Source organism: Chrysemys picta, chromosome 3, assembly GCF_011386835.1.
Source record: "Chrysemys picta bellii isolate R12L10 chromosome 3, ASM1138683v2, whole genome shotgun sequence".
Lineage (NCBI taxonomy): Eukaryota > Metazoa > Chordata > Testudines > Emydidae > Chrysemys > Chrysemys picta.
The window spans coordinates 149,955,792-149,983,019 of NC_088793.1; the positions used below are offsets into that span (position 1 = coordinate 149,955,792).

Genomic DNA, 27,228 nt, shown 5'->3' on the forward strand with positions numbered 1-27,228 from the left:
AGTGCTGCTGAGCTCGCCACGATGTCCAAACAGGAAATGAGATTCAAACTGCCCAGACAGGAAAAGGAATTCAAATTTTCCCGGGGCTTTTCCTGTGTGTCTGGTCAGAGCATCTGAGCTCAGACTGCTGTCCAGAGCGTCAACAGAGTGGTGCACTGTGGGATAGCTCCAGGAGCTATTAGCGTCGATTTCCATCCACACCTACCCTAATTCGACATGGCCATGTCGAATTTAGCGCTACTCCCCTCGTTGGGGAGGAGTACAGAAGTCGAATTTAGGAGACCTCTATGTCGAACTAAATAGCTTTGTTGTGTGGATGGGTGCAGAGTTAATTCGATTTAGCGCTGCTAAATTCGACATAACCTGCTAGTGTAGACCAGGCCTAAGTTTCACAATAAACACATTTGGTTTTCATCAGTTTAGGAGCTACAGGTTAATCAGTAGCATTATACAAAGAGTAGCAATTACAAATATATTTGAAGCGTTATAATTTTGAAGTTTGTAATTCATCTGTAAGGCTTTCTAATTGCTATCAAATAGGTGTCTTCTCTTTAAAAGTAATTCTATAAATTTTGTCTATGGCTCATATGATTAAACCTGAGCAAAAATAGCTTTTTAAAATAAGCATGATATTTTTCAAAATTGTTCACTTTTTTCTTATTAGTTATATGAAACTTATAAAGTACGCCATGGGTTGATGATACTTGGACCCAGTGGATCTGGAAAAACAACAGTTATAACTATGTTGATGAAGGCAATGACAGAGTGTGGGCGTCCTCATAGAGAAATGCGTATGAACCCAAAAGCTATTACTGCTCCTCAAATGTTTGGCAAACTCGATACTGCAACTAATGACTGGACAGATGGAATCTTTTCTACACTGTGGAGGAAAACACTAAAAGCTAAAAAGGGTATGCAAATTATTATATTTGTTGTAATCAGAATATCTCATATGTGTTGTGCTAAAAAAGTATCTATTTGAAAATGTGGTAACATACTCTCTCTTGAATGAAGAAATATAGTTATGATGAGGGATTTGAGTTCAGGGCTGTTATTAATAAGAGGTCAAATAATTCGGCTGACTGTGTCTTTGACTAGCAATCTTTGATTTAATAAATATTAATAAAGCACAACACAGAAAGGAAGGCTATAGTTACCAAACCTATCTGGAGACTGGAAAAGTGACTGCAGCTCTGTTCATTCCCAACTCACTCCCAGGACCTCTGCTTTTTATATACTGCATACTTCTGTTTATCCGAAACCCTATTATCTGAACCTTGCATTATCCAAATCCCTTCCTTGTCTCCCAACATGAGATACATGAGATCCATGCTGCAGAGGGCATGTGAAGGTTGGGATAAAAGAGCAGAGGCCTCCAGCTGGCAGTGTGAGGAGGCAGAGGATGAGCCCACCAGCTGCAAGAGGATGAGCTGAATGGCTCCTGCAGCAGCACAAAGAGCCCTCTGCAGCCCTGTTGCCATAGGTATGAGTGAGCAGAGTCATGACAGTGGAGCTACAGAGGGCTTCAGAGGCCTAGTCACTTCAACTTTCCAGTTCAGCACTGTTAATATGAATTATGCTTTGCTTTTGTAAAATTATAATCAAGATTTGTATGGATTAGTTTTAGTGGCTTTAAAATAATGTACTTTCTATTTTAATGTTAATTGCTTTGATAGGATCTGTGGTTGCAAAACTGCTATTCTTAATAATATGTTTTTTGATCTCTAATTGAAACTATCAAATATTTTTGGTGGCGGACAGGAATCTTAGTTTCTGCAACTTTAGTTTTAAAATTTGGAATTAACGGTAATATCAAAAACAGAAATACAGGCCAACATTTTCAAGTTTGGGTGCTTAAAAGTAGGCATCTACATCCATATATATTCACCTAAATAAAAGTGGTCCGATTTTTTAGAGTTGCTGAGCACCCACAGCTCTTGTTGACTACAGTGGAAGCTGTGAGTAATCCACACCTATAAAAACCAGGCCACTTTTATTTAGCTGCCTAAATGAAGATCGTTTCCTCATTTTAGGCACCCACATTTGAAAATTTTGGCCTTTAGAACTATATAGGATATTGTATGAAGGCAGATACTTGGTTTTGGGAGAAAAGTGTTTAAATCACTGTTGATTTACAGTAGCTGTGCTTCTCAGCCAAGTTCAGGGAGTTCAGTGCCACCCAGTCTCCTACAGTGGAACTGTGGAGGCAATGTCAGGCGGAAGAGAATGAAATTTCTTATTTACAGTAACCAGGGCCGGCTCTAGGCACCAGCAAAACAAGCTGGTGCTTGGGGCGGCACATTTTTAGGGGCGGCATGGCCGGCGCCAGAATGCCGCCCCTAAAAATGTGCCCCGGCCGCCGTAGCTCACCTCCGCTGCTGCTGCCATGGCGCCCAAAACAGCTGATTCGCGCGCCGCTCCTCGCCCTCCCTCCCAGGTTCTCAAGCCTGGGAGGGAGGGGGAGCAGCTCGGGGTCTCCCCCTCCCTCCCAGGCTCTCAAACCTGGGAGTGAGGGGGAGATCCCGAGCGGCCGTTTCGCGCGCCGCTGCTCCCCCTCCCTCCCAGGCTTGAGAGCCTGGGAGGGAGGGGGAGAAGCGGCGCCCGTGCCACGGCCACTTGGAATCTCCCCCTCCCTCCCAGGCTCTCAAACCTGGGAGGGAGGGGGAGATCCCGAGTGGCCGCGGCGCGCGAAACGGCTGTTTCCCACGCCGCTGCTCCCCCTCCCTCCCAGACTTGAGAGCCTGGGAGTGAGGGGGAGAAGCGGCGCCCACGCCGCGGCCACTCGGAGTCTCCCCCTTCCTCCCAGGCTCTCAAACCTGGGAGGGAGGGGGAGACTCCGAGTGGCCGCGGCGCGGCGCCGCTTCTCCCCCTCCCTCCCTCCTAGGCTTGAGAGCCTGGGGGAGGAGGCAGGGCTGGGGATTTGGGGAAGAGGCGGAGTTGAGGCGGGGCCAGGGGTGGGGTAATTAAATAAGGGGGGGCAGCCAAAATTGTTTTTGCTTTGGGCGGCAAAAATCCTAGAGCCGGCCCTGACAGTAACTCTTGTTTGCTGATTGTATTCCTTTGGGAAGCCACACAGACCCTTGCTTTTCCTTCCCTTTAACTTCAGAGCCCAACTCTATTGGGCTTCAAGAGGCAGAGAGAAACAGTTAAAAGTGTGAGTTATTTATAATTGCCTTGGGATGTGGGGTTAGGAGACAGGCATCTACCCCCCAGCTGCCAGCTACTGCTTCAAAATTGGTTCCCTGGCTAGGTATTCAACTCCTACAGTGGGGTTTTGTCAAGTCAATGCTACTGGAAGACAAGAATTCTCCTTTTACTGATTGTCCATATGCATATTCCACTTAGGGTGTGCATGCATCTCAAACATCTGACATTGGAGTCTTTATGGCCATGAGTGCCCGTTGTGGCTGAGCATCCACTCTGAATTTCCTGTTGCTCCACACTGAGACCATAAAAGATCAGAGCTGGCCAACCACTATTCAGTTACTCTCACCGCCTCCTGGCTTCAAGACAGAGCTGCTCAGTCTGTTGCTTCAGTGAACTCCAGTACCTTTTTCTCTATCTTTGTATATAAATTTTATAGTCAGTAGTAGTTAGCTCGTTGCCCATTTGGTATGTTATTTGTATTTAGCCTAGGTTTATATTTTACCAGGAAATTATCTTTACTCTTGATACTGAGATGGCCTCTTTTAAGTCTCTCAGTTTTAAGTAATGCTTATGAATAGTGGGCATCTAAAGTGCTTATTTTGTTTGGGAGAATTGCACATCCATGGCAACTGTACAATTTATAGGTCCTTTACTCATAGGAACTAAAAATCTAGGGAGGCTCACCTCCAAATATTTTTAATGGGCAGATCCATGAAACCATCTTCAGAGCTGGGGTCCTTTGACCCCTCTATTTATGACCTGATAAGTTATAGGAGTGCCCCAGTGAACAAAAGGTTTACAACATCTGGAATCCCATCAGCTGCTTCTTTAGCCCAGAATCTGAGAGAGACTGATAGTGTTCCTGCTGTGAAGAAGGGGCATGGTAAGGAAAATATGAGAGGCAGCTCTCCAATTAGTCTCTCCTCAGAAAAGAAAATGGCTTCAAATGCACCGTTCCACCTCAAGAGAGATTTTGCTGCCCCATGTGGCCTCAGCACTGAAACACCAGGCGAAAACAGTGTCTAATACGGTGTCATCTCATGTTTCCTTCTCACCGAGCTTGTTACCAATCACTGTAACTCCGGCTCTGGTGCTATCTGCTTCTGCTGCTCCAGTACTGAAGCCTTCAGCACCTGCTCCAGTACTACTATTTCTACTACCCTTAAAGGAGATGGACCATCTCCGTTTCATGAGACCATTATAGAGTCTGCAAAAATTCTTTGGCAGATTCCCACTTCTGCAGCTTCAGTGTCCTGAAAATGAGACACATATCACATTCCCTCTAAGAGAGATGAACTCTTTTATTCCTACCTGGTGCATGGTTCCCTTGTGGTGATAGCTGCAAATGAGAATCCCAGGCAACAATTCAAAACCATGCCAAAAGACTGGGAGCCAAAGCAATGAGATTTCTTTAGTCAAAAATCTTATTAGTCGGCCAGTTTACAGTTTGGGACTGCAAATTATCAGTTTCTGTACTATATGACTGGCAGATAGCTAATGTGACACCAATTTTTGAAAAAATCTCCAGAGGTGATCCTGGCAATTACAGACCAGTGAGCCTAATTTCAGTACCAGGCAAATTAGTTGAAACTATAGTAAAAAACAGAATTATCAGACCCATGCATCAACATAATATGTTGGGGAAGAGTCAACACGGCTTTTGTAAAGGGAAATCATTCCTCACCAAACTATTAGAATTCTCTGAGGGGGTCAACAAGCATGTGGACAAGGATGATCCAGTGGATATAGAGGACTTGAACTTTCAGAAAGCCTTTGACAAGGTCCCTCACCAGAGGCTCTTAAGCAAAGTAAGCAGTCATGGGATAAGAGGGAAGGTCCTCTCATGGATCAGTAACTGGTTAAAAGACAGGACACAAAGGGCAGAAGTAAATAGTTTTCAGAATGGAGAGAGATAAATAGTGGTGTCCCCCAGGTATCTGTACTGGGACTAGTGCTGTTCAACATACTCATAAATGATCCGGAAAAAGGGGTAAACAGTGAGGTAGCAAAATTTGCAGACGATACAAAATTACTCAAGATAGTTAAGTGCAAACCTGACTTCAAAGAGTTACAAAGGGATCTCACAAAAATGGATGACTGGGCAACAAAATGGCAGATGAAATTCAGTGTTGATAAATGCAATGTAATGCACTTTGGAAAATGTAATCCCAACTATAAATACAAAATGATGGATCTAAATTAGCTGTTACCACTCAAAAAAGGAGATCTTGGAGTCACTGTGTATAGTTCGCTGAAAACATCCACTGAGTGTGCAGTGGCAGTCAGAAAAGCTAACAGAATGTTAGCAATCATTAGGAAAGGGATAGATAATAATACAGAAAATATCATAATACTACTATATAAATCTAGGGTTTGCCCACACCTTGAATACTGCATGCAGTTCTAGTCACCCCATCTCAAAAAAGATATATTAGAATTTAAAAAGATACAGAGAAGGGCAACAAAATGATTAAGGGTATGGAACAGATTCCATATGAAGAGAGATGAAAAATACTGGGAGTTTTCAGCATGGAAAAGAGACAACTAAGAGGGAATATGATAGAGGTCTATAAAATCATGAATTGTGTGGAGAAAGTGATAAGAAACTGTCACTTACTCTTTCACATAACACAAGAACTAGGGGTCAACCAATTAAATTAATATGCAGCAGTTTAAAACAAACAAAAGGAAGTACTTCTTCACACAATGCATAGTCAACCTGTAGAACTCATTGCCAAGTGATGTTGTAAAGGCCAAAACTATAACAGGGTTAATAAAAGAATTTGATAAGTTCCTGGAGGAAAGGTCCATCAATGGCTATTAGTCAAGCTGATTAGGGATGCAACCCCATGCTTTTGGTATCCCTAGCCTCTGATTGCCAGAAACTGGGACTGGAGGACAGGGTTTGGATCATTTGATGATTGCCTGTTCTGTTCATTCCCTCCGAAGCACCTGGCAATGGCCTCTGTCAGAAGACAGGATACTGGGCAATATGGATCATTGGTCTGACCCTGTGCTTCTTATGTGCTAAAAGGTATAAAATAACCTGAGTCCTCTGACTCAAACGCCTCCTCCTCCACTGAGGAATGGGAGCTCTCAGATTCAGACTCTGAGCATGCCAAGAAAAAATATGAAGCAAAAGTTTTTCCCTCCAGAAATGTTTGAACCCTGGTGCAAAAAGATTGCATCCATAATCCAGATTCACCCTGAGTAGGTGGTAGAGGACAAGCCTAAAGGCAAGTACCAGCATTCTAAATTCTCAACTGAGATAGCTTTCCTGCTGCACTTATCCTTCCAGGATGTGAACAGAGAAGAATGTGAAACCTCTGGGAAGAGAAAACGAATAAGCAGGTATGCAAGTTGTAAGAGCACACATATTAGACTCCATCTTTGGTGTATGCAGGGCTGGTTATGGTATGTTACCATCAAGCATCATGGGGATATGTTTTTCTCTGTACCTCCACTAGTACTCTTCTCCCTGAAATTTGCAGTCATACCAAAGGTCAATATCAGGCCTACTCCTCCATCTGGGCTAAGTTAACTAATAGTGTGAAGAACACAACAAAATTGCTAAGGATCCTGCTATCCTTTTTTTTTTTTTTTTTACTTTCTTCAGGGAAGGCATAGACCAGGGTCTTCAGCCCAGCTTCATAGCACCAGATGTCAGCTACAAGTAGTGTCCTATTTTCAGGATTCTTCTGTTTCCTTGACAGAGAGCCTTGAGGTATCCAGATGTCTCAGAGCAGTCAGACTGGCTAAACTTGTGGTTAGATCTATCTTTCCTAAGTGGGACCTACCATTGCTGTTAAAAGCACTAACCATTTTGAGCCTCTGACATCAATATCTCCATTCTGCCTATCCATCAAAAATTGTTTTCTAGTCACTCTCACACCTGCTAGATGAGTTTCTGAATTGGCAGTTTTATCCATGCAGGAATCCCACTGTGTGTTCCATGACGACAGGGTGGTACTAAGAATCCCAGAATTGTCCTTGCCTAAGATTAATTCACCTTTCCATGCCTCACAGGAGATTGTCCTCCCTTCATTCTGTCCAAAGCCATAGCACCTGACAGAAAAGCTGTGGCACACTTTAGAAGTTTGAAGAGCATTAAAGATCTATATCAAGTGCACCTGATTGATCAGAAAATTGGTCTCCTTGTTTGTCCTCTTTCATCTGAAGTGCCAAGAGCTCAGGTTATCTAAGATATTGGTAGCTAAATGGATCAAGCCATGCATCATAGAGTCATAGAATGTGTCAGGTGCTCATGTTCCAGACAGCATCAAGGCAAACTTCACAAGATCCATGGAAACTTTGTGGGAAGAAAGAGCTTGCGCTTCCACCACAGAGACCTGCAGGGCAGCAACATGGTTGTCAGTTTATATCTTTATTACACAGTGGACTTTCTGTCCTCTGCAGAGGACTCCTTTGGCATGAGGGTGCTGCAGGCAGTGGTCTAGTAATAGCATTGCCATTTTAGGCAATTAACTCTGGGGGTCTTTCCTATCTCATTCCGTTTTTCTTATCCCTTCCTACTTCTTTTCACTGCTCACTACTTCTCATACATATCAAAATTGTGGGAGATGTTGGGCTGCAGAATGGCAAATTTCCTACCCATTAATTTTCTTTCTGCTAACAGCATTTCTCACAATTCTACCCTCCCTGGCTGGATTCCTAGCCAAAGGACAGTATTTAATTTTGATAGTTTTGCTTTAGTCTATAGCCTACTGTACATAGTTCTCATTGAAATTAATGTTACTAATCATATTCTGTGGGTTTTTACACAGCTTTGGAATGAATCATCTGGCAGCAGGCTGGAGAAGGGGGCATGGCTGTCACGAGCTGTGCTACAGCTTTGAATTGCCTCTGGAAAATGTAGACAGGAGGAGAATAGCCCGTATGTATCACAATTGTGACAGACGTTGCTAGTAGAAATAAAATTACTGTGTGAGAACCTGTTTTGAAGTGGCCAAAGTGGACCCTCCTGCTTCTCTCAGAACTCACTCCACCAGTGCTCAGGCAGTCTCAGCAGCATCTGTGAGGAATATTTCGATTATGCACATATGTAAAGCAGTCACCTGAGGTTCTATTCACACATTTACAATGCATTATGCAATCACTGAAACCTCCAGATCGGATGCTGTATTTGGTAAGACTGTTACAATCCCTATTCTCCTAAGACTCTGAGCCTCACCATAAGTAGAATATGCATATGGACAATCACTCAAAAAAGAAAGGAAAGTTACTTACCTGGGTAACTGGAGTTTTTCAAGTTGTGTTGTCCATATCAATATTCCATGACCTGCCTTCTGTTCCCTTTACCTTGGAGTTCTATATCACTAGGATTCTGCAGCAGAGAGGAAACTGTGTGGTGATTGACCCATTCTGCTCTTCTATGCCCTTGGTGTGGGGCATGAGGACACTTGCCATATATATGTGGCCATAACAAGTACTGCTGGCCAAAAGACTGAGCTACAGTGCCTGCACATCATAAATGAAATATGCATATGGACAGCATATCACAAAGAATTCCAGTTACTGTATAGGTAAATAACTTTCCTTTACTGTAGGTAAGTAACACCTTTTATACGTATAGCTTAGCTATTTAAAATATCCTCCTTTGAATATATTTTGCTCCCATTTGATATAAAAATGTGAATTATTTCTGTTTTGATTGTTTCCAGGTGAGAATATCTTTCTGATTTTAGATGGCCCTGTGGATGCAATTTGGATTGAGAATTTAAATTCTGTTTTGGATGATAACAAGACTCTGACTCTAGCTAATGGTGACAGAATTCCTATGTCTCCTACGTGTAAACTGTTATTTGAGGTTCACAACATTGAGAATGCCTCTCCTGCAACAGTTTCTAGAATGGGCATGGTCTACATCAGTTCTTCTGCCCTCAGCTGGAGACCAATTTTACAAGTAAGATTAAGACTGAGGGGAAGGGTATTACTTATTATTTTTATTTTGTTGTACTTTGTATGTAGACAAATTTTATGCTTTTTTATTTTATTTTGCAGGCATGGCTAAAGAAACGTACGCCTCAAGAAACTGATATTTTACAGAATTTATATGACAGAAACTTTGAAGCAGCATATACATACATGAAACTAAACCTTAATCCAAAAATGGAGCTTTTAGAATGTAACTACATTATGCAGGTAGAACAGATATTGCCATCTAAATACATTCACTTCCTTGAGTACTGATTAAAGTGGCAATAAAATTCCATTTCAAAGGACAGGTTTCAGAGTAGCAGCCATGTTAGTCTGTATCCACAAAAAGAACAGGAGTACTTGTGGCACCTTAGAGACCAACACATTTATTTGAGCATAAGTTTTCGTGGGCTACAGCATCCAATGAAGTGGGCTGTAGCTCACGAAAACTTATGCTCAAATAAATGTGTTAGTCTCTAAGGTGCCATAAGTACTCCTGTTCATTTCAAAGGAATATATCCTGGCAGCCCCACACTGGCTTCTTCTGTCAATTGGAGTTGTATCTTCAATAAGTTCAGATGCTCAAGACTGTTCTAGAACAATGTTTTCCCTATTATAACCATGCTTGCCATTCCAGTAATGGGTTTTCCTCTGCACTGCATCTACACCATGTATGACCAGACCTATTGACCACACCAGGTAAATTTCACTCCCTCTTTTGGGAAAAGTTCCTGTTCCTTCAGCCTGCTGGCAGCTTCAGTATTATTTACATTTGTTGCACCATGCTACACAGCAAATTAAAACTTTTAAATGTTCTGAGTCAAAATACTTTTATCTTAAGTCTTTCTTTCCTTTTGGGGTACCTTGGCTTTAGCCTGCTTATCCTCTTTGTTTGACATACTGGCTAATGATTTCAATGGTGGTCACTACATTCTTCCCCATGGATTCAAACATGCGTGGAGGAAATAACCTTTCCTGCTCTCTGGCTCAGCATTATGATGATCTAAAGCTGAGAGTTCCCCTTGTTCAGGGGAGAAGCTAGAACTCTGGAACAAAATGGAGACCTGGAAAGGCTTTGGGGTTTTTACCCTGTGTGACGGGGGTCCCAGTTAGGGTGAACTGCAAAGAATGGGGCAGACAATCCCCAAAAAGCTGGTGGATATTCCAGTACTTAGATTTACCAAGCCAGCATAAAAAGCTTCTGTTTATACCTTACTGGTTACTCAGAAGTCCAAACAACACAGTTCCCTTAAAGTGATCCAGCCTCAGGCCTCCATCCAGGTACCTAAGTCAAATATGATGATTTTTGAAAATCTTATTTCATCATAGAAAAGAAAAGGTTCTACCAATCCCAAAGGATCAGACGCATTACCTCCCAGGTTAATGAATGTTTCAGATGTTACCCAAATACACGCATACAGCCAATTCTTATTAGCTAAACTAAAATTTATTAAAAAACAAAAGAGAGAGAGTATGGTTAAAAGATCAATATACATACAGACATGAGTTTAATTCTTGAGGTTCAAATTCATAGCAGAGATGGTGAGCTTTGTAGTTGCAAAGAGTTCCTTTAGAATTTAGTTCATAGGTTATGGTTCAATGTCCAATATCATTTCAGGGTATTCCAGTTTAGGACTGGGATCTCAGTCCTTATGGCTTAAGCTTCCCCTATATGAAGCCTCAAGCAGATCTGAGATGACAGAATCAGGACCCAATGGTCTTTTATACAGTTTTCTAGCATCCATTTGACCATACAGTCCTGGGTAAACAATAGGCTTTTGATGTAACCTTCTGTTTTCTAAACATCACCAGTAATTAGTTACACAAATTAAACATAGGATAATTTATCCATTAGGCAGTCTATTACAAATGTCAAAGAGACACATAGACAATGACATTATTTTACCCAAGATTCATCTAAATGTTAATATTCCCTTTTGATCTCTGAATTAGTAGCTATAGTGACAGACAGGAACTGTCTGTTTACACTCTAAGATACACACAATTAATATCACTTCTAACTTCTAACAATATAGGTTTGCATTTCAAAGTTCTAGCCTATTTAGCATGAATGGCCCTAATTACCATTTCCATACCTTTCTATGTGACTTTAAAGGTTGGCTTTGGGTCATCCAGCCTGCAAGCTGTTTAACCCTTTATGGCCATGAGTTATACTTTGTATAAGATTCGTTGCAATTATATAACAGTGGCAGCAATAATGATTTGCATGGTTATATTTTAATCAGACAACACCACATCCCGGGTTTTTTTTTTAGCCTTTTGGAAAGAGGGTGGTCATTCCTGTTAGGTGACCAGTCTCTTTTCTTGTCTGGTGTTCCCTTGTGGTTTCTAGCCCATTGGGCAGAGGGTGAGAGGGTTATGCGCTCTACATCAAGTAAATCAATTTCATACTTGAGAAAGGGATGGAACCTAGGAGCTTTTCCCTTTTTGAGGTGGATTGGAACACTGGGTTCAGTGTGAGTTTTGGACTTACACCTGGAGACTACTTGATTGGTGAGTACAGCCTAGTTTGTGAAGATGTTTGAAGGCATCTCAGTTGGTGTGGAGGAACGCAGAGACATCAATAAGCCATGCAGTCTTCTGGAACTTTTGTGTGTGTGCTTGCGCGCTTGTGCATACCTGCATTCTCGCTGAGGTGATTTGGCACTTTGTCTCTTGTACTTTGGCACGTTTCCATGTATTTTTCCTTTTCAAGATAGAAGGAGTCCGAGTGTTTTCAAATAGTGTGTTGATTTGTTTTTGGCAGAAAAATGTCTGTTACAGATGAGCATTATTTTTTCATCTTCTGCCGTAGATTTAAAGACTATGAGCTAGGTTCACAAAAGGTCTTAGACACCTAACTGCTACTGTGATTCACAAAACCTCCACTCAGCTGCTGCCAAACCCTATGTGGGCACCTAAACTCAGTCAGTGTGCTTTTTTTTTGCTGTAAAAGTTCCATAGATGCCTATATTACTGCCTCTGAGCATGCATGCTGCAGCCTCACATGTCTGCCTAACTTGCCAGTGAGACCTGATACAGTAAGTGTGCTCAGACCTTGCCTACCAGATCAGTCCTTATAGGTGAGCTTACACAAAATGGCTAGATGATGGTGATGATGGGCCAATGATTCTTTTATAATTTATCCACAGTGGAACAGCTTCAACAGGAAAGAATGAGGGCGCCCTATATCAGAATATCCTATAGTACAGTAATTAGGGCACTCACCTCAGATGAAGCAGATCCTACTTTAATTCTCTTCTGCCCCTCAGGTAGAGGGGGGACTTGAACAAGGAATATCTCACATCCCAGATGAGTAGTCTAATCAGTGGGTTAAAAGTTATAAGCTACTACCTCCTCCTCCTTGTCCTCCTGGGCTTCTTGCTGAAATGGGGTAGGTGCCTAAAGCCAGGACAGGGTTTGCTGCTGAGAATCCCAAGCAGAGGAGGTGCCTCATGGCAGCCCGACCTTAGATACCTGTCTCCAAGAGAAAGGTGAGCCTTAGCCCACACCCTTTAGCTTGAAATCTCCCATGGGCTGTCTTAGGCGAGGAGCTGCATAGCATGCTGGCTTTTGTGAATCCTATTCAGAGATGCCTGTCTCTCCTCATACATTGTATAGGGAGCCTAGGTGCCAAACTCAGGCTTTGTGAATCCCAATGTTTTTCTGGTCACCTAAAAGTTAGGTGACAATGTTTCTTTGTGAATTTAGTCCCCATAAATACCTTTAAAAATCTAGCTGATTAATTTTCAAGGAGACAGACTCCTAAATACTTAAGTCACTTTTGAAAATGAGACTTAGGCTCCTAAGTCACATAGGTTCCTTTGAAAATTTTACCCATGGTTATATATATGGCTTTACTCTGTATTTCCTTGTTATAATTTTGAGTTCGACATTGTTCTTTAGCAACCTTGACTGGTTTTCGAAATGTGTTTTTAATGTATGAATATATATGGAGCTAAAAACTGACTGTAGTATTTTCTTAATGCTGTTTTTTTTTATATTTCCAGTCTATTAATCTTTTGGAGGGTTTGATTCCCTCAAAGGAAGAAGGCGGTATTTCATCTCCAGCACATCTTCATAAATTGTTTGCTTTTGGATTAATGTGGAGTTTAGGTGCTCTCCTGGAGTTGGATAGCAGGGATAAACTGGAAGCCTTCATTCGAGCAAATGATAGCAAATTAGATTTGCCAGAAATCCCTAAACACACCAATCAAACAATGTATGAGTTTCATGTTACTGATTATGGTAAGAGAAAACACATTGACATTCTTTTTGATAATTAATGGAATTTTTTAAATAAATAAGGTTGGTTAGAAATATAAAAGTACTCTATAATTACATATTATTTGGTCACATGGTCAGAGCTTTCCTTTCTTGCTAAGACCCTATTGGCACACTAATCTTATGGAATCTGAATGCAAGTTATGTATCTGGAGGTAAGCAGTGGAGGAGTTGAGGTCTGTTTGGATTAGTAATCATTTTTATACGTCTTGTTTTTAATTTAGTTTTCATGGATTCTTTCTATTGAGGGTCCTTAATTAGTCTACAGTATAGGTAATTTTTGAGCATGTTATTTCTGTATTAGCTTAATTTTACTTTATCTTTCACATTTTTTCTCAAACAGTATTGGTTCTCCTTTGACTTATTGTGCACATATACATTCCACTGCAGGTGTATGTGCATCCAACACATTTGAGTCAACGACTTTTGCCAGCAGTACTACTAGGCAATGTATGTGCCACTTCCTCATGCACGGAGATGAGATTATAAAAGGTGCATTTTCACCAACTGCCTCTCAATTCTTTCTCACCCCCATGGCAAGAGTTGAAGCCCACCCATAGCATTTGCTTTGCTTAACCAGCATTTCAAAATTTCTATAGCATACATAGTTATAGATAGTATTTAGTGTAGTATAGTTAGGTTAATTGGTTATAGTATTTAGTTACATAAATCCACCAGGTATTATGGAAAAAATCCCCAGGTTTCCAGCTGTGTGGAATGCATTGGGCTGTTTTCCCTGTTACAGACAGGCATAAGAGCAGCTTGATTTGCTTTTGTGAGGACCATGTGAGGGACAAATGCTCTATTTGTACCTCCTTCCCACCAAGACAAAAAACAGAGATTTCTATCTCAGAGTTTACCATATGAAAGAGGTAATGTGCCCCCCCATCAGAACTGAGTCCTGGCGAGGTGGCAGATTCAGAGTCCACAAACAGTGCTCCTTTGACTGTTTGTGATTCAAAGAACAAGTCTGGTGTGAAATGTCACTCTTTGCCTTCACCATCAGCCTCCTCCAAGCATTCCATGCTGACAAGTGCTCAAAGTCTTGATCTTCTAAGAAGACTTGAAGTAAGTCCTCCAGTATCAATTTGAGTCACCACAAATCTAGACACTCATTGGCTGCATTTGATGTAGCGCTGTTGACTCTGGCCTCTTCAGGCCTTTTGAGAATGGTGTCTTCACATTTCCGGGTCCCTCTTCATCATTCCAGCTTGTCCAATTTACGTCAGCACTGATGAACGAACACTTACTTGTTGGTCCCCTCTACTTTGTTGGCCTTCTTGTCAGAAAAGCATCTTCTGTGTCTCCCCTACTGGATCCTCCTTTCCATGATCAATTCCTATTTAACTGTCAAGACAAGGTCTAATATAGATTTCTTCCATGTTGGATGCAACACTTTTTGAGTTAGGAAATTATCATCTATAATATTTAGAAATTCTTGGGGTGTTTAGTATCATTTTAAATTTCCATCCATGTGGATTACTTTATAATTTGGGGTTGATAATGGTCAACTAGTCATTACTTTTTGTTCATCACAGAAGTAACTTCCTACTGTCCTATGGAACTATGATGCCATTTATTAATCCGGCAGGAGAGTCAAGTATTTCTTTGGTGAAATCCTGTTTATAAAGAATGTACACAAAGTCCCATTTCCCTGAACACAGTAGAAACAAACAATGGGAGGCTCAGAATCCAAGTGTGTCTTTCCATTGAGTACTGTGCCAAAAAGAAGCTCTGTCACTCAGCTGCCTCCCAGGGCCAAGCTCACAACTGCTTCTCTTGCTTTCCACTTGCTTTCTGCTACTTACACACACAGCTGAAACCAATCAAACCCCAGCCCCAGCATTTGCAGTTAGTCCTAGGAAAAACCCTCAGCCCACACATTTCAGCTCTGGATATCTTTTTCATGTGGCTCAGTGTCTTGGGCAGTTGCTTCCTATTGTTTCCAATACTATGTAAAGTACTCCTCTTACTACATAAAGGGAAGGGGTGGATTTCTGCACGGGCCACCGGGGTCACGGCCCAGGGCCCTGGCCAATAAGGGTGCCCCTGCAGGAGTGGCAGAACTCTGGCCCCACCTCTGCTCCTCCTCTTCCCCGGGGCCCGCCGCCCTGCTCCTACTCTTTCCTCTGAGGCCCTGGCCAGGCCAGAACCCAGAGCCCAGCCGTAGTAGAGTGAGCATATTCCCCCGCGTGGAGCTGGCCAAGCTGCTCACCCAAACCCCTCTCCCCCATGCCCGCCCCCGTTCATGGATCTGGATCTCCACAGCCTCCCCTTCCCCCCATGCATGGACCTGGCCTGAGCCTCTGCCCCTGGTCTTGAGCCCCTCTCCCATGCACTCCTCATGTAGATGTGGCCTGAGCTCCCCTCCAACACACATGCCGGTTCCGAGCCCCTCTCCCCCCACATGCAGATGTGACCCAAGCCCCTCTCCCCCACCCTCTCCCCCATGGACCTGTCCCAAACCCCTCCCCTGCAAAGACTTGGCCAAAGCCTGTGCCCCCCCAACCCTGCTGCTTACCTCCCTCAGCCCCCCTCAGAAAACTGGGCATTTGTCCTATTAGCTCTTGCCAACTCAGCTGGCAAGTACAAATGGACAAATGCCCAGTTTTGCTAACAAAGTCGGGACGTCTGGGACAGGGTTTAAACAGGGGACTGTCCTGGTCAAAGCGGGATGTATGATCACCCTAGGCTGTAATAAGAACCACCTAGGTAGCCTGGGCAGCTGTGGGGAGCTGGGACCTTCCATCTGCCCTGGGTGGAGGGTCAGGGGGCCCATGTCCCTGCCCCCATGGCGCACCACTCATGGCAGGTGGATGGTGCAGGGCTCCTGACAGTGGGCTGGGCTCCCTGAGCAGCTCTTACCACCACCTGGCTTCTGGCTAGGCCAGGAGGCAGGGCCATGGGGGGAAGGGGAGGTGCAGGGGGTGGGGACCCATGACAGGGGTGATTTGGAAGGCCCAAATGTTCTTTGTGCCTAGGGCCCCAATAAATCTTAATCCGCCTCTAGTGAAGGGGATTTAATTGCTCCATCCATTGAGCCTGAAGGAGGGTGGTTATCACACCCATAGGCTTTTAAGGGGGGGTTGTGACTGTCTATAGCGGAAAGATCCTCTTGATGGCAGCCATTAACACCTTCCAGCATAAAAATACAAAAGGAAATCTGAACATGAGGTCCAATTGGTTAAGCAGACAAACAGTAGATCTGTTGGAATAATTCCTCAACCAGAAAGTATTTTATCAGATTTTAGACCAGTTGGGCTATGTGAGGCTCTGTCTATTGGCAACAAATAGAAATATCAAAGAACCAAGAAGCTAGGCAACCTCAGATGCAAACTGCCATTCCAACAGTGTAGGGTACACATTTAAAAATGTAGCATTTTAAAAGTTATTCCTTTCTCCAATCATAACTTCAAGTTGCTGCACCAAGAAAGAATTGGTTAGCTCACCATCTTCTTTTGGTTTGTGGCAGAGACGTGGAATAAGTTTGAAGCCTCCCTACACACCCTGCATTTCCTTGTCCTCTTGGTAGGAGGCACAGAAGAGAAAGGCTTCTCTTTGAGTCTGACAACTTCACTCCCCAGACAGCTTCTTCTGCTACTGAACTACCTGTTGTTGAGCTGTCTTTGGGTCTACTGCAGAGAGGAGAAAACACAATATTTTGACTAGTGGAGCTACTAAATGCAGACAGAGAATTATTAGGTACTATATTTTCCATTTGTTGCTCTTTTTAGGTGACTGGGAACACTGGAATAAAAGAGTTCAGGAATATGTTTATCCAACAGAAAGTATCCCAGATTATGCATCTATTCTGGTTCCAAATGTAGACAATGTCAGAACTCAGTTTTTGGTAGAAACAATTGCTAAGCAACATAAAGTAAGTACACTATTTCTTATTTAATTGTAAAGCTAATATATATGGTGTAACATAAAGAGGCTTCCTGTCATAAAACAGGGATGTGATAATCCCTCTTTATATTCTCTATCTCTACTCAGATTTGGTCAGGTTGTACATTTATTTAATTGTATTTACATTATTTTCGTTATCTACAAATTTGCCCTCACAAATGTCTCTTTGTCCACATAAAACACTTAAAATAAAGCTCATTGGGTAAAAGATCAATAGAATTAGTTATACACACACAAAAAACATGTTAAATATAATCCAAATAACCCCTGCCTTTTTTCCTCTCAGGAAAAAGGCTAGGGGAGATCTTACCATCAGTTTCTGAGTATCAACAGACTAATGCTCTCTTAGATGAATTGGGAAGGTGGATTTCAGAGTCAAGGGACATCCACTAAAAACAGCCTGCCACCACCCTTGGTTATATGAAGTTCTTTCAATGGGAAAGCAATAGCTAATCCCAACTGTCATGAAAGTACAAAGGGAGAGAATGCTTCTCATTTAGTAACAATTTAAAGCAGAAAATACTTTCAAGAGCAAAATTAATACCTTGAACTACACCTGGAAATAAATAACAAATCTTTGGAGTAGTAATATGGTTTATTTAATTTCAATGTGTAAAATGCACTTATCGTACACCCAGAGGGTTTGCAAAAAATAGTACATGCAAAAAATAGTACATGCAAAAGACTGTTGAGAGTCTTTGGGTTAAGTTTAGAGGTGAGAGCAACAAGGGTGATGTCGTGGTGGGCGTGTGCTATAGACCACCGGATCAGAAGGATGAGGTAGACGCGGTTTTCTTTGGACAACTAACTGAAGTTTCCAGATCACAGGCCCTGGTACTAATGGGGGACTTCAATCACCCTGACATCTGGTGACAGAACAATACAGCAATGCACAGACAATCCAGGAAGTTTTTGGAGAGTGTTGGGGACAACTTCCTGGTACAAGTGCTGGAGCAACAAACTAGGGGCCATGCTCCTTTTGACCTGCTGTTTACAAACAGGGAAGAATTGGTAGGAGAAGTAGAAGTGGGTGGCAACCTAGGCAGCAGTGACCATGAGATGGTTGAGTTCAGGATCCTCACAAAAAGAAGAAAGGAGAGTAGCAAAATACGGATCCTGGACTTCAGAAAAGCAGACTTTGACTCCCTTAGGGAACTGATGGGCAGGATCCCCTGGGAAGCTCATATGAGGGGGCAAGGAGTCCAGAAGAGCTGGCTGTATTTTAAAGAAGCCTTATTGAGGGCGCAGGAACAAACTATCCTGAAGTGCAGAAAGAATAGCAAATATGGCAGGCGAACAGCTTGGCTTAACAGTGAAATCTTGAGCTTAAACTCAGAAAGGAAGCTTACAAGAAGTGGAAATTTGGACAGATGACTAGGGAGGAGTATAAAAATATGGCTAGAGCATACAGGGCTGTAATCAGGAAGGCCAAGGCACAATTGGAGTTGCAGCTAGCAAGGGATGTGAAGGGTAACAAGAAGGGTTTCTACAGGTATGTTAGCTACAAGAAGGTCAGGGAAAGTGTGGGAACCTTACTGAATGGGAAGGCAACATAGTGACGGACGATGTGGAAAAAGCTGAAGTACTCAATGCTTTTTTTGCCTCGGTCTTCACAGACAAGGTCAGCTCCCAGACTGCTGCACTGGGCAACACAGTATGGGGAGGAGGTGAGCAGCCCTCAGTGCTGAAAGAACAGATTAAGGACTATTTAGAAAAGCTGGACATGCACAAGTCCATGGGTCCAGATCTAATGCATCCAAGGGTGCTGAGGGAGTTGGCTGATCTGATTGCAGAGCTATTGGCCATTATCTTTGAAAACTCGTGGCGATCGGGGGAGATCCCGGACGATTGGAAAAAGGCAAATATAGTGCCCATATTTTAAAAAGGGAAGAAAGAGAACCCACGGAACTACAGCCTCACTTCAGTCCCTGGCAAAATCATGGAGCAGGTCCTCAAGGAGACTATTTTGAAGCACTTGGAGGAGAGTAAGGTGATCAGGAACAGTGAACATGGATTCACCAAGGGCAAGTCATGCCTGACCAACCTGATTGCCTTCTATGATGAGATAACTGACTCTATGAATATGGGGAAAGCGGTGGATGTGATATATCTTGACTTTAGCAAAGCTTTTGATACAGTCTCCCACAGTATTCTTGCCAGCAAGTTAAAAAAGTATGGATTGGATGAATGGACTATAAGGTGGATAGAAAGCTGGATAGATTATTGGGCTCAATGGGTAGTGATCAACGGCTCGATGTCTAGTTGGCAGCCGGTATCAAGCGGAGTGCCCCAGGGGTCGGTCCTGGGGCCGGTTTTGTTCAACATCTTTATCAATGATCTGGATGATGGGATGAATTGCACCCTCAGAAAGTTCGCAGATGACACTAATCTGGGGGGAGAAGTAGATATGCTGAAGGGTAGGGATAGGGTCCAGAGTGACCTAGACAAATTGGAGGATTGGGCCAAAAGAAATCTGATGAGGTTCGATAAGGACAAGTGCAGAGTCCTGCACTTAGGAAGGCAGAATCCCATGCACTGCTACATGCTGGGGACCAACTGGCTAAGCAGCAGTTCTGCAGAAAAGGACCTGGGGATTACAGTGGACGAGAAGCTGGATATGTCTACATGTTTATGGGCCTGATGAGCCCTATTGAACATAGTTCACTAGCTAACACTAAGGTTATTGTTTCTTATCAGTGTCTGGAGAGGGCAGATGGACCGAGGTGCAGGGGGTGGGGGATGGCAGCTGGACCAGCCAGATAACTCCTCCGAAGCTAATGGAGCTGCCCCTGGCCAAGCTGCTTGTGACCTGGAGCTCGCCTCCTATTTGCTGTGCAAAACCGGGGATGGAGGCACTGATGTTGGGGTGTCCCCCTGTCCCCACCCATGTACCTGGTCTCCGCTGAGCTGGGATGTGGGTCAGGAGGAGTGTGTCTGTGCTGTTGTCTCTGGGTTGGGAGTGGGTGCTGCTGGCGCTGCTGTTGAGGCGCCTGAATGTTCTGCTTAAAGAGACAGTGCACTGACATACTCAGGTACACTCACACTCCTCCCAACACACACACACACTCCCCCAACACATACACACACACACACTCACACACATGCCCCCAACATACACACACACATTCTCACACACACACTCCCCCTAACACATACATACACGCTCTCTCTCTCTCTCTCTCTCTCTCTCTCTCACACACACACACACACACACACACACACACACACTCCCCCATCGCGCGCACACACACTCTCACACACTCCCTCAACACACACTCTCTGTGTTTCACACACACACAGTCTCTCTCTCTCTCTCTCTCTCTCTCTCTCTCTCTCTCTCACTCTCACACACACACACACACACACACACACTTCCCCAACATACGCTCTCTCTCTCTCTCACACACACTCCCTCAACACACACACACGCTCCCCCCAACACTATCTCTCACTTTGTCACACACGCACACATACACACATACTCTCTCACACACACACACAGACGTTGTTGTTGTTACTTCTTGGTACTTCCTGTCGAAATGCACAAGGGATTTATAATTTCTGTAATTTTATTCATTCAAAGTTCATTAAGGATTACAGTATTGATATTTTAGTTTTTTGACTGGTCTGTGTATTTCATAATTATATTTCTCTCTTATGCATAAATTTAGTTCTTTGAGTAGTGAGTTCTAAAATGCCTAACCTGTCCTTGCTGTAGTAATTATCATTATTACTTTTATTGCCATATCGTGCTTTCATTATTTAAAGTGATACAATCAAATAATAGTATCCTTTTAGAATGTAAATTTTGCTTGTACTTACCTTAGCAATGCCAGTTTAAAAAAATATAGCTAAACACATAATTTTAGATACTGTGCAGATGAAGGCCGCTTATTTTAAAATAGTATTTTTAGTTATATCTGTAAAATAACTTAAAATTCGTACAAAAATAAATGTGGTTCCAAGTCTGATAGTAATAGTAATGATGGAGTCAAATGTTAGTGAGTCACACACGTGATTGTGATCAATAAACATAAATGCCAACATAATTAGACAAATAAATTCCTGTTCTTAATAAAAGAGAAAATAAAACCTTAAATGCATATGTTAAAATTAAGTAAATACATTTTTAGTGGAGTGAAAAACAATTGACTAAAATAAAGTGGCAGTAACACAGATTGTGTCTGTTAGAGAAAGTAAGCAGATTTTATTCATTTTTATTTATTTCTCCTAAAGATAGTGTACAAAGTATCAAACTTGAGTTTCTGATATCTGTGTTAAAGCTCCAAAATTGATACCGCAAGGCATGGGATTGGGAATATCTTGCTGTATTATCTCCTGATTGTTCTAAACTTTAATATATGGCTTTAATTGGTGTTTGGATATATTTTTTCTTTCTTTATAGAGCACTTAGATGCAGTGCTCCTGTCAGCTAATTTCTAAATTATTATCTGCAAAAAAGTCTAGTTTTCAGGTTAAAGATGCACCCCTCACCAAAATCTGAAATGGTGCTCCTGGTGAGCCAAGAGTACCCAGAGGGCTGCAGGATGGCCATGGGTTCCGGCAAGATGCAGCCCCCATGTGACAGCACAGAGCCTGCCTTGAGCTGCAGACTGAGCACCAGGCATCACAAGCCTCAGCAGCAGTGAAGAAATAAGAGTGGCAATACATCATATACTATGCTACCGTTACTAATGCGCTGCTGCTGGTGGTGGCGTTGCCTTCAGAGCTGGGTGCCTTAATTTGTGCTGAGGCTGAGCTCTGGCAACTCTTTCAATATAAATTAAGCACTGGGAAGAGGCGGAGGGGTCTGGAGGCGATGGGGGTGTGTGGGAAGCCATGGGGGCCAGAGGTGATGGGGGGGTGGGGCACCTGAGGAACTTTTGGGGGACAGAAGAGATGGAGGGTGGGGAGCTGGGGGGGGGGGGTACCCACAGGGGCTAGAGGTGTCAAAATATAAGTTTGCCCAGGGTGCCATTTTCCCTAAGGCCGGCCCTGACTGCTTTGACTAATCCAGTGCTCTCCACCCCACAGCCATTTCTTGGAGGTTGAACTGCCCATTTTAAGGAGACTTTGGCAGTGATCGTGTCAGAAAAATGGGATAAACTGAGACTACTGGATAAAATTTGTAAAACTTTCTCCAGTATCCTTTTCACTTCATTCCTTCCCTCTAACATTCGAACTTCAGTAGTTAATTTGTGTCAGGGAAACCGGAAGGGACAGAAACCTAATAGTTTGTCAATTCATACGGTAGCACAGACAGGCCGCCAGCATAATTACATTAATAAATCAATACAGTAGTTTATTATTTTTATATATTCTTTGTTTTAAAATAATTTTCTATACAGTAAGTCATTTAATTATCAGTTTTATAATATCTGTCTTTCTAAAATTTTTATTACAGGCAGTTTTGCTCACAGGAGAACAGGGAACTGCAAAGACTGTAATGATTAAAAGTTATTTGAAAAAATATGATCCTGAAGAACATTTGTCAAAAAGTTTAAACTTTTCCTCTGCCACAGAACCATTTATGTTTCAGGTAAAATCATAGATCTTACACAGTACTAGTAAAAAGAACAGGAGTACTTGTGGCACCTTAGAGACTAACACATTTATTAGAGCATAAGCTTTCGTGGACTACAGCCCACTTCTTTGGATGCATATAGAGTGGAATAAATATTGAGGAGATATATATACACACATACAGAGAGCATAAACAGGTGGGAGTTGTCTTACCAACTCTGAGAGGCCAATTAAGTAAGAGGAAAAAAAACTTTTGAAGTGATAATCAAGATAGCCCAGTACAGACAGTTTGATAAGAAGTGTGAGAATACTTACACGGGGAGATAGATTCCATGTTTGTAATGGCTCAGCCATTCCCAGTCCTTATTCAATCCTGAGTTGATTGTGTCTAGTTTGCATATCAATTCCAGCTCAGCAGTCTCTCGTTGGAGTCTGTTTTTGAAGTTTTTCTGTTGTAAGATAGCCACCCGCAGGTCTGACATTGAATGATCAGACAGGTTAAAGTGTTCTCCCACTGGTTTTTGAGTATTATGATTCCTGATGTCAGATTTGTGTCCATTAATTCTTTTGCGTAGAGACTGTCCGGTTTGGCCAATGTACATGGCAGAGGGGCATTGCTGGCACATGATGGCATATATCACATTGGTAGATGTGCAGGTGAACGAGCCCCTGATGGTATGGCTGATGTGATTAGGTCCTATGATGATGTTACTTGAATAGATATGTGGACAGAGTTGGCATCGGGCTTTGTTACAAGGATAGGTTCCTGGGTCAGTGGTTTTGTTCAGTGATGTGTGGTTGCTGGTGAGTATTTGCTTTAGGTTGGGGGGTTGTCTGTAAGCGAGGACAGGTCTGTCTCCCAAGATCTATGAGAGTAAAGGATCATCTTTCAGGATAGGTTGTAGATCTCTGATGATGCGCTGGAGAGGTTTTAGTTGGGGGCTGAAGGTGACAGCTAGTGGTGTTCTGTTATTTTCTTTGTTGGGCCTGTCTTGTAGGAGGTGACTTCTGGGTACTCGTCTGGCTCTGTCAATCTGTTTTTTCACTTCAGCAGGTGGGTATTGTAGTTTTAAGAATGCTTGATAGAGATCTTGTAGGTGCTTGACTCTATCTGAGGGATTGGAGCAAATGCGGTTATATCTTAGAGCTTGGCTGTAGACAATGGATCGTGTGGTGTGTCCTGGATGGAAGCTGGAGGCATGTAGGTAAGTGTAGCGGTCAGTAGGTTTCCGGTATAGGGTGGTATTTATGTGACCATTGCTTATTAGCACAGTAGTGTCCAGGAAATGGGCCGCTTGTGTGGATTGATCTAGGCTGAGGTTGATGGTGGGATGGAAATTATTGAAATCATGGTGAAATTCCTCAAGGGCTTCTTTTCCATGGGTCCAGATGATGAAGATGTCATCAATGTAGCGCAAGTAGAGTAGGGGCGTTAGTTTTTTTTCCTCTTACTTATTTGGCCTCCCAGAGTTGGTAAGACAACTCCCACCTGTTTATGCTTTCTGTTTGTGTGTATATATATCTCCTCAATATTTATTCCACTCTATATGCATCCGAAGAAGTGGGCTGTAGTCCACGAAAGCTTATGCTCTAATAAATGTGTTAGTCTCTAAGGTGCCACAAGTATTCCTGTTCTTTTTGCAGATACAGACTAACACGGCTGCTACTCTGAAACCTGTCACAGTACTAGTGTATTTTTTTCCTGTATAAATATATAAAATGTACTTTAAAGTTCTGATGATAAAGGCTGAGGTTTCCAGAAGCTCCTAAACGATTTAGGCACACAAGTCCCATTGACTGTAGGAATTATTTTGGGGAAATTCATCGGCCTGTATTATATAGGAGGTCAGACTACATGATCACAATGGTCCCTTCTGTCCTGGGAATCTATGAATCTATGAACGTCAATGGGTCTTGTTCTCCTAAATCACTTAGGCATTTTAGATAATTCCACACCAAATCACTTTTACAGTAAATTGTTAATTCTGCTGCACAGGTTTCCTCATTCTTCATGAATGGGCTGTGCTTCTTTCCTGTGGAACTCTGAAACCATTTGCTGTTTTCACTAGGGGCTCCAGGACTAAGACCCACACTTCACCTCAGACCACTAGAAAATCCTATAGAAAAGCTTGATGGTTTAGTTTCTCTTCTTTATCTTTCATTTCTTTTTTTACAGTAATGATCTAACTTCAGCCTCTAGCTCTTCTCTCCTTTTCCTCAGTTGAGGAATCATTAGAGCATTGAGACTCTAATCCTCTGGGTCCTCTGGTGCAGCACTGCTCTAGCAGACTCCCTTTGTAGCTGCAGATAAACTATGCAAGCATAAAATCAAGTTCAACAGGTACTGTAGGGAGCATTTCAGGTGCTCGAGGGCAAGTGCTAGGCAAGCCACGACACCTGCACTGCCAGGGCAATTGCCAGAGTTGAATTAGTTAGCTGGTGCTTCCGTTTCCTTGCTCAAAGCAGTGAAACAATGGTGGAAAGCCTCAAATAGGAGCAAGGATTTCCCTTTGAAGGGTTCTTGAACGAAAGGGGATGCCAAACAGCCTGCTCAAGGGGTTAGTCTTGCAAACTCCATGGGCTCTGGGTCCCAAAAAGGCAAAATGAAGCACCCTCTTTTAAAGACCTAACTCATAACTTTAATGAGAAAATGGTATAAAAGTCAGGGTTTAGACCTTTTCTTCTTTACTTTCCCATTCTGAAGGAATGCATACAGGGTACTCTCACAGTACTCTGTATCAGGCTCTGTGTCCCTGCAGTCTGTCTGGGGATGTAGAGAAGGCTGTTATTTCTGGGAAGTCCTGCCTCAGGTTCTGAGCTCCTGGACCCTTGCTTTGCCATAGAAAATGGCTCAGATTTCAGGCAGTAGTATAATGGACCCTCACTCAGCCAGGGGTTCAGAATGTCAGAGGAGTGAAGGGTCTCCTTCCTGCTCTTCTTCCTTTCTGGGAAAAGCCCTAAGTGGTACATATACCAAGATTAGCAGCATTCTGTGTCCAGGCACGTTGGATTCCTCAATTGAATATTCACAGGTATCAAGATTAATCAGAATGGCCAGATTAGACAAGGCTTTGGTCTCCTTTTCTAGCTGCCATCCCCTCCAAAAGACAGGTTTCAGAATTAATACTTCTATCTAAATAAAAACTCATGTTGCACTTCTAATGAGGAAAAGTTTATCCTTATGCATCTAAAAATCCTTCTGGCCCAAAGTAAATTCTTCTTGCTATGCTTCTTGGAAAATAGTTCTCCTGTCATTTTATCCAATTCCCAAGAATCTTTTGGAAAGATTGGGGCATAACTGAATGTTTGTAGAGCTCTAAAGATATATCTCAAGCATACGGAGTACACATGCTGATCATAACCTGTTCTTCTTCGAGTAATTGTTCATGTCCATTCCAAGCAGGTTTGTGCACGCCATGTGCACGCCAGCCGGAAGATTTTTCCCCTAGCAGCGTCCGTAGGGTTGGCCTCGGCGCCCCCTGGAGTGGCGTCTTCATGGCGCACTATATATGGGCCCACCGACCCTCCACCCCCTCAGTTCCTTCTTACCGCTGGTGACAGCTAGCTGGAACTTTGCTTGCTCTTAAGCTACCTTTGCAGTGTCCCGTTTCTTCTTTGTAGATAGTTTAGTTAGATATAGAGTTAGTTGTAGATAGATAGCTGTTGGGGGGGTTTCTCCAACATACTCGTCGCCCTGCTGGGGCATGCCCGGGTCCCCAGGGTTTAAACTCTGTAAGGACTGCGGGAGTTTATGCCGAAAAGTGATCTGCACTCTTCCTGCTTCAGGTGCCTTGGAGAGAGCCACCAAAGAGACCGGTGCAGTATATGCAGGGCATTCCGCCCCAGGACTCTTAAAGATAGAGAGCAAAGACTCAAAGTGCTCCTAATGGAGGCGGCCCTGCGGCCACATTTGGACCCTGGGCTGGCCAACACAGCACCCAGCACTTCATCCTTGGTGCGCAGTGCCCTGGCACCGGTGATAAGACAGGAGGCCAAAACCTCCAAGCCCCAGCACCGGAGAGAGTCGGCACACAGGAAATTGGCTTCTTTAAGGCCATCCCCGGTGCCCACTAAAAAGAAGAGGCCGGTGAGGGGCCCTTCACCCCACCAGGTCCCTAAAGGGCCAGCGCCGTCCACGAGTGCTGCAGTACAGGCCATGCCGCAAACTCTTCCTCCTGTTGCTCCATTGACTCCCGCCCTGGAGAGGGTGTGGTTGAGTCCAGACAGGTTGAGATCCCCGGACCTCATTGAGGAAGTGCATCTCCCATCGACGCCGGAGGCGTTCGAGGCAGCCTTGGACTTACTAAGCCTCCCGGTGCCAGCGTCGCCGCGCCAGTGGAAAGAGCCTCCGGCCTCGGCCCAACCTCCATTACAATCAAGGGGCAAGCCAGCCATGTTGTCGCCTCGGTCCCCGCACCGCGCCACACC

The 27,228-nt window shown here is 43.3% G+C and overlaps 1 protein-coding gene across 1 annotated transcript in view; it reads left to right on the top strand.

The window, feature by feature from the left end:
* The window catches only part of DNAH8 (dynein axonemal heavy chain 8), a 595,636-nt gene that overhangs the window by 410,950 nt on the left and 157,458 nt on the right, over positions 1–27,228 (top strand). Inside the window, exons 51-56 of the mRNA XM_065589982.1 lie at positions 665–911; positions 8,829–9,070; positions 9,169–9,309; positions 13,095–13,332; positions 17,103–17,245; positions 22,682–22,816. Coding sequence (XP_065446054.1) covers positions 665–911; positions 8,829–9,070; positions 9,169–9,309; positions 13,095–13,332; positions 17,103–17,245; positions 22,682–22,816 — 1,146 coding nt within the window. The remainder of the gene's footprint in view (positions 1–664; positions 912–8,828; positions 9,071–9,168; positions 9,310–13,094; positions 13,333–17,102; positions 17,246–22,681; positions 22,817–27,228) is intronic.